Source organism: Aptenodytes forsteri, unplaced genomic scaffold, assembly GCF_000699145.1.
Source record: "Aptenodytes forsteri isolate BGI_AS27 unplaced genomic scaffold, ASM69914v1 Scaffold23, whole genome shotgun sequence".
In the NCBI taxonomy this organism is placed as follows: domain Eukaryota; kingdom Metazoa; phylum Chordata; class Aves; order Sphenisciformes; family Spheniscidae; genus Aptenodytes; species Aptenodytes forsteri.
Window position 1 is genome coordinate 5,957,070 of NW_008796043.1, and position 7,975 is coordinate 5,965,044.

The 7,975-nt window shown below is 36.8% G+C and overlaps 1 protein-coding gene across 1 annotated transcript in view; it reads right to left on the reverse strand.

Annotated features, from left to right (window-relative positions):
* Positions 1–7,975, reverse strand: part of TTC39C (tetratricopeptide repeat domain 39C) — a 29,684-nt gene that overhangs the window by 13,859 nt on the left and 7,850 nt on the right. Inside the window, exon 5 of the mRNA XM_009285641.1 lies at positions 7,424–7,592. Within this exon, the coding sequence (XP_009283916.1) occupies positions 7,424–7,592 (169 nt within the window). The remainder of the gene's footprint in view (positions 1–7,423; positions 7,593–7,975) is intronic.

Here is a 7,975-nt window from a genome sequence, read left to right on the forward strand (position 1 = left end):
AAATCAGATGTCTGAAATTTAAAATTTGTTGGATAATTTGATTTTGATAGAGAAAACATTCAGATTTCTGTTAACAGGTATTTAAAAATAACTATATGGTTAAAAAAAAAAAATTGAAGTGTTTTACAGATTGCAGCCTCTGGTTTGATTAGATGAAAGAGGCACAACATCCCATTGAGAGGAAAAACTCAAAATTCACTTCAGACTCTAGATTATTTTAAATGAGCTAAAACCCGCCATAGAGCTAACAGTTTCAGGATAAGGGCTAATATTAATTCAATATACCAGCTCCACATTGCAATTCCTTTGGCCAGCTTCCCTCCTCCCAGGCTCTCTCAACCTGACCACTTTTGAAACAAGTATAGGCAGATTATGACAAAGCCTTTATTTACAACAATAAATGAGCATTTTAAAGAGGTCCCATAGTGAACAGATTTTTCCATATATTTCATATTCATGATATGAAACATAATACAAAAGCCAAATTATAAGAGACAAGGGAAGTAAGAATCACTAATACAAAGCAACTCAGATTTATATTTAAATGAAACTTTAGACAAGAATGCAAAGCATTTACTTGCAAGGTACTAACAATCAGTTCCACCATGTGCGACAATAAAAATTAAAACATATGGTAAGGAACCTGCACTCTAAAAGTCATATAAAAAGAGAGAAATGTAGAACACTGCAGAGTTAAAAAGGGGGGGAGGAGGAGAGTAGAGGAGTTTAATAATGTAATAACAATCACCAATAACTTGCAGCCAGTTCAGATCATCTCTCAACCTTAAAAATCAGCAGCTGTATTCCTATTTGCTATTAAGTCAGAAATTCATTGGGTTTGTGCAGTAAGCTTTTGAGTAATCTCGTTTCTACTCTTATTCGTCATTCCGCCTTTAAGAGTAATATATTTTTAGCATCTGCCAATAAAGTTTAGCTTTCTGCACAATAAGGGTATCTTTAATGTTTAATATTATTTATTTTGAATTATTTCACCTTTTTCCACATCCCTCAGTAACCACTTTAAGCAACAGTTAATACAGAATTCATAAATGCTGCATGACACGTAAGAAGACAAAAAGGCATATGAGATAAAAAAAAAAATTATAAAATCATTAGTTACCAACAGCTTAGCAAAAAGAGGCTGGCAGTTTTCTAAGAACTAGAATGATAGTTCTTTTGACTACCTTAATTTTTAGTTTTCCCAGTCTAGGATGGGACTTCTCCATAACCATCATCATAATGGGGGGGATGCAAATCAACATTTAATTAATTTTATACACAGACACACTATATATCCCAATATGGCTTATACCCACTTTAATAGTGTTCCTTTATTTATTCTCACATACAATTGTAATAATTTATACAACAGAAGAATCTTTAAGCCACTCTCTGCTGGCTAAGCATGTAAGTAAAAGAAACCCTTGAAAAAGCAAACCTGTCATCTATGCAAGCATAATTGAATTCAAAAATTCCTGCAAAGATCTGCAGTGTTTTGTCTTATAGACCACACGCACACACAGAGCTCTAAAGTGATTTTATTAGATTTTCTTCTTTGTCTCATTGGGGAAAACTGTTTTAGTTGCTAAGGAACAATTTAACCATAAATCATATATTGCATCAACCCAGCACAACTGCCAGCAAAGGGATCCGCAGCTGTACCAATATAAACACTGTACACTCAGAAAATAAAGCGGTGATTAGACTAAGACACTTGTTGGCGTAACAGAAGAATATACTACACAGAAAGACAGGCGAGTTGTATTTGTCCTCAAAGTTACCAGGGAGCCTGAGCAATGTACACCTTGTTTACTTTTGTAGCAGCACATTCTCTCCACTGCACATTACTCCACTGATGCTGCATCACCCCAACACGACTTCCTGGAAAGTAAGTGTTATGAACCCAGTCTTACAGAAAAAATAAAATAAAATAATGTCAGCTTAAAACTTTATCTTTGTGCTAAGCAGTTTAGAAGTTCGGTAAATCTGTTTTGAATGCTCCTGAGGAAAATGCAAAAAAAAAAATCTAAATATTTAGTCTTCTGTGAAGATACTTTGCCTTCTAAAAACCTAAAAAACCTGAACATCTGAAAATATAAATCACTTGTTTGTAGGGCATGTTATTCCACACAATGATTAATGGCAATTACATCATTGTCTGCAATGCCATACACCAGCCTGGGGCAGCACATGAAATACTGACCACCTAGTAATATGCAAGTCCAGTTAGTTGACTATTCAATCTTCTATAATCCATTTCTCTAACTGTCTAGCTCTCTCAAGTGTTTTGACATCTGCCTAAGCTTTCCTTAAGCATCAAACTCAGTAAGTATGTTTCAGAGACATTGCTTAATAATTAAAGTTTCAATCACCTCCAGGGATTGCGACAACATGCTGAAATATGAATTTCCACTCTTAACGTTAATTCTTGAAATAAATTAATTACTATCCATTTACTGTTTCAGAGAATAAACAGAAAGAATTATAAAGTCCCAAGAGTCTGCAAGTATAACGTCACAGCTGACACTTGAAATTGATGTTCTTGAGATTTAAAAATATACACACACACACTTGTAATTCCTTCAACAGGCATCACTCATGCCTCTCTTGGACATAATAGAAAGACAAAAAGAGATTAATCCATAAGATGTGTAATATACAGAACTACATAACCATAAAGAGGATTATTAAAACTAGTGTGAGAACCATAATCTTACATTTCTTGACTTCAGATTAAAACCAAAAACACCCCAAGCCACCAACTAAGCATCTACAGAGCTTCCTGAGCCAAGGCAGCTTCCCGAGTCGACACACGTTTCCCACAGAGTTGTTCTGAAATCTCAGGACTCTTTCCCTCTCCCAGGACCTCTCTATTCTTGATCAGCAGTATGAATTTGTAAAGCTTTTAAGAAGTCATGCTCATAATTAAGGGGAAACCAGCAATCAATATCTAAAAGGGGACAATTTACACTGGAGGACGCTATATGGAAATTTCAAAGCCTGGATTTTCTATTCCTTAACACCCCCCCCATTTTTCCCTAGACATGCCACAAAATCAAAATAGAGTAAAACTAGGATTCTGAATTTTTATAGCCTAGAACAAGTAACTAGAAAGGCCAGCACAATTCCTGAAAACAAACCTTGACATTACACAAGCTCTGAAGATTTCTTAAGACATCATTGCGACTTTATTCCAGAAAATTCATTTAAGACTTTTCAATGCTTACTATTACTTTTGCCCTCAGTCTACTTTTCCGTGCTGCACCCTCCCACCCCTAAATAAGAATGATACCACTGATACCAAGATGTCTACAAAAGGTAACTAAAAAAGCAATACTTGTCAGTATTACATTTAAGCCTGCAATACCACTGCACATTTTCACCAGCCTGCACATCAAACACACTACAGCGCACCAGAATGCACCACTGGTGTTTTGCCTGTCAGCTGGAGTATTTGGTCCTTTTTCCTTCAGAGTCTTAACATGCACCTATACCAACTGAACTCTATAGATCAAGCCTCAGAACCTGAATTTTTGGTCCCAGCTCCAGAGACTTCTTGCTGTTTATATATACACACCCGGAGTCTGTTCCCAATCAAAGAGAAGCAATCTTGCCTGGTTCACAATTTTGTCAAACACTGTATTTTGCTTTATACCCTTACCACTCTCCACATGAAGCTATCAATCTATTTAACTATTTCTGAGTGGGGTGATTTGTACTATTTAAAAAAGCAAATGGAGATTTCTGAAAAGTTTTGCGGGGGGGAGGGGGGGGAGCAGGGAGAGAAAGCAGAATTGCAAAATAAAAAGCAGAAATACATAAGATTCAGAACACCACATTTTACTCCACCCTGTCCCACGCTACCACCATGCCCATCTTTCACTACTGGCCACAATACCACACTTGAATAGTCTAAGTCACAGTTGCAAAAGTAAATTGGTATTTATTAACATAATTATAATATTACACAATACACATTTAGCAAATGAATAGCAGTATTTTTATTTTCACAGTAATAAGAAAGGCCCAAGGCTACAGCTGGAAACGCTGGATTTCAGACCAGTGGGTTTCAGCAGCTGTTATACTAATTACATTTTTAAGTACCCTTTAGGGACAAGTATAAAACATTATTCTCACTTGTTTTTAGTAGCTTAAGCTTACATGAAACATCATTATCAGCTTTAGTGAAAGTATTTCAAAGGCAGAAATAGTCAGACATTCACAAAGAAATACCTGTGAGGATGGAATACATGCCATACAATCACAAGTCAAGCACAGCAACAGTTATGTCCATAAAAACTGCCTGAGTTATGTAAAAGTCAGGAAAAATGCTACTTTTAATATGCAGTCTCTTAACCTACTCTTTGGGGGGGAAAGACATTTGATCAGCCTACCAGTGCAACCTTTAACCTTCTGGTGCACTTTCATTCCAGCTTTCCCAGATCCTCCTCCTCTCCCTTCCCTTAATTCATTCATTTCAGTAGTCCCCAAACGCTTTCAGACTTCATTTCTCAAAAATGTGAATCTGGGAAAAAAGTTGAAAGATAATTTGGTCCAAGTTTATAGAGCCTGTAAGGCTACTTCTTAGAAAACTGAAGTCTGTTAAGGCTTTTATTGACTATTCATACATGCTTTTTTATTGACTATTCATATGTGCTTTTTGGCACACAACGCATTACAGTCTCACATGCTCTTCATTTGTCTTGCATAGCACCGTCACTGTGAAATCTTCTTTTCTCCTCAATTGCTTTCCTCGGCAATTTTCTCCTTTGTCATATTTGTGTCTCACTGTTCAGTCCTGCATTACTGTTTCTGCCTTTTGAACAGCTTCCCTGCCTCCAGGTGTCCATAGCTGAACTATGCTCCTTACTGTTTCTTTTCTCCTTAGAAAAGAAAAAAACCACACACATCCAGATACATAGGTGTATGCAGACTTGCTAACGGCAGCTGAATATACCATCAGCTGAAAGTTACACAAAACATATGCAGGATCAAAAGCTATTAAAAAAATCCAATGGACTGAGTGCTAGAAGGCTCCAATACAAAGCCTACAGTGACCATTACTGATCCATACTTCCAGAACACACAAGCTCTTCTGTATAACAACATCTAAGCTGCCTTTCATCTACGTACAATTAAATTTTATCACAGAACTGTTAAAAGATGATAGATGTTAAAGACTGTAAAATGTATAAGCTTCAGCTCAAGGTATACTTTTAAGTGCATATAGGTTAAAGCACAGACTTCCCAATTTTGGTAAACCATCTGAAAATAATATTCCCATGCCTGGTGGAAAGAATTTAAACCTACCTGTGTATTAACAATTTCAAGGAAGGCCATATATGCACGTCCCAGGCTTTGCAGGAGCTCTCCTCACCCACCTTGGAGATGAGGTGGAAATTACGACTCAGCGTATTAGTTTGTAATCTGAGAGTGTGTGTGCACTTCTGGTTCAGAATGTACAATGGATGCTGTAAGACCAATGCCCGGTTTTGAGACACATGTAACCACAAGTGTATTGTGCAGCAATCCAGTGCAGCTCCCCATGCCATTGCCACCAGTCACACATCTGTCTTCACTATTACATCAAGAACATTTGAGCAAATTAAGCTTGTGAATTCCTGACAGAGTCTACAAGAGAGCTTGAGACACTTAACCAAAACATTTATGCACAGCAAAGCCTCAGTGATACAGTACGACATAGAACAAAGCAATGATGGGGTGGGGGGGAAGAGGCTGCTGAATGGAAAAGCTCTCATGCAAACAAATAACATGAATAGCAAAGGGACATTTTAATTCCTGTTAGCAACCAATAAGCTTTCTGCTAACTAAGGGTATGGCTACACAGCACAATGGACAGCATTCTGCCTGCCTAAGCTAACTAACTTCATGAACATGGCCACGCTGTCTCTGGCACAAACTATTTCACTTGGAGCTAAACTTCAGTGTCTATGTACTGCATCATTTAATGCACAAATACTGTAAGATAACATGTAAAGAACTCTGCTTTGAAACATAACAGTACTCCAGAAAGGGACTGACTACACAAAACTGACACTCATCCCAAACCTATCCTCTGTATTTACACATAGAAACATATACTCAGTTTATTAACAACTTACGTTTACAATTTTGCCCTAGCTTGCCCTGAAAGTCAGAAGAATCAGTTGAATTTTATTCCTCATTACACTAAACATTAAAAAAAAAACAAAAAAAAACAAAAAGAGTTCCAAAGACCACGTCATACTCTGGCAATCAACATATTTACATTTTTAACTGCACTTGCATTCATTGTGTAGCTATTCCTAACAAATTTCATTTTTACCATAAGAATAGAATATGCATATAATTGAATAGAGACCATTAAAATCTTTACCACTCAGAAAATAGCAATACTTCCCAAAGACCAACAGCTTGCCTGTGACAGTGTAATTCCCCAAATGCACCATTGCTTTCAGAAAGACAGCAAAAAAAGAAAAGCACCATCCAAATCCCATGCAAGAATATGCCTGCGAAGTCTCATCGGCCACTGAAGCCTGTCCCTCTGTTCTGTTACTGTTGCTACCTCCCTCAAAATATTAAGCTATATTTGAGAGTTAACTGCAAACACTAGCAAAGAATGACCAGCAATATTAAGATCTGGATTAGCTCTTGTAATTATCATGTTGAGATGAAGGGTTTGAACACTCTGTTTGTGCTTTTGTGTTGGGTTTTCTTGTTAGTGTAATTGCTCTGGAAATATTCTGGTCTGATAAAAGCAGCAGCTAGGAGTTGAGTAGCTTAAAGTGCTCATCACCATCTTGTATTATCACAGATTCTTAAAGAATAACTCAACCAAAACCCACGAGGCTGCTGCAATATTTGAATAACACTCTGCAACAGCATTCACAAACACACTTTCAGTGAATACATTTCTGCTTGGGTCAGAGCTCACCATCAGCAACAGAAAATATCCTGGTCTGACTTCTTAAAAGCAAAAGCAGTTATCTGAGGGAAATTATTGCAGAGAATTAGCTGTATATGAACAATGCTTAAAATGAAAAGGGGAAGATAAGTGCTATGTACTCAGCAGATAATACTGATTTTAGCTTGACAAGCAACACTGAAATAGCTATTTATACCCCAAGAAACTCATGAGTGACCAAAAGCACTTCCTTTTACCATAGAGCTACAAATGTATCAAGTAGCTGAAAAAGAATTTCAAAGTGCCATGAAGGCAGACAGAAGTAGTGGAAGAGCAGGTTTGGCACGTGAACGTGAAACTAGGAAGGAGTTAATCCTTTCTTCTTACTTATCTTTCCATGTATCTATATCTTTAGTCACAATTCGCTGAAGCTTGCACAGTTCATTCACATCAGAAAAACATAAAATAACAAAGGGTGGGGAGGAGAAAATCAGTCAAAAGGAAGAAAACATGCAATACCTCTAATCGCTGTATCCTTCCCTTGAAGAACATAAACAGAGAAGAATTTGGATAAGCAGATTCTTTTTTTGCAAGAATTTCTTTTGCCTCTTTCAATCCTGCCTTGTTATCGCTGCCATCAAGGGCAAAAAAGGGACGAACAACTGTGTGGTACCACAACAGAGCTAATCTAAAAGAAACATAAAAGTAAAAAGGATTACAGCTCATAAACAGAAATTTAAGGATAAATGTTCTACACAGCCAAATTTTTACATGATTCTGAAAGACAAAGATAGATATGAATCTTTTCTTATACAACCCGGCTTTAAAACAAACACAATACTATTGCCATACATCAATGTACTCCTGAACTGCACCTGAACATACAATTCAGTGCACATTACCCAAAGGTAAAGCAACAATCAAGCTCATATCAAAGCAGTTGAGCATTTAGAACTCTATAGATTTTAAAAAAGAAAAACCCACAGGAAACCTTTGAAAACAAATTGTTCACTGGGGGGGGGGGGAATCCAAAAAAACAAAAAAAAAAAAAAAATTAAACACAAACAAGAA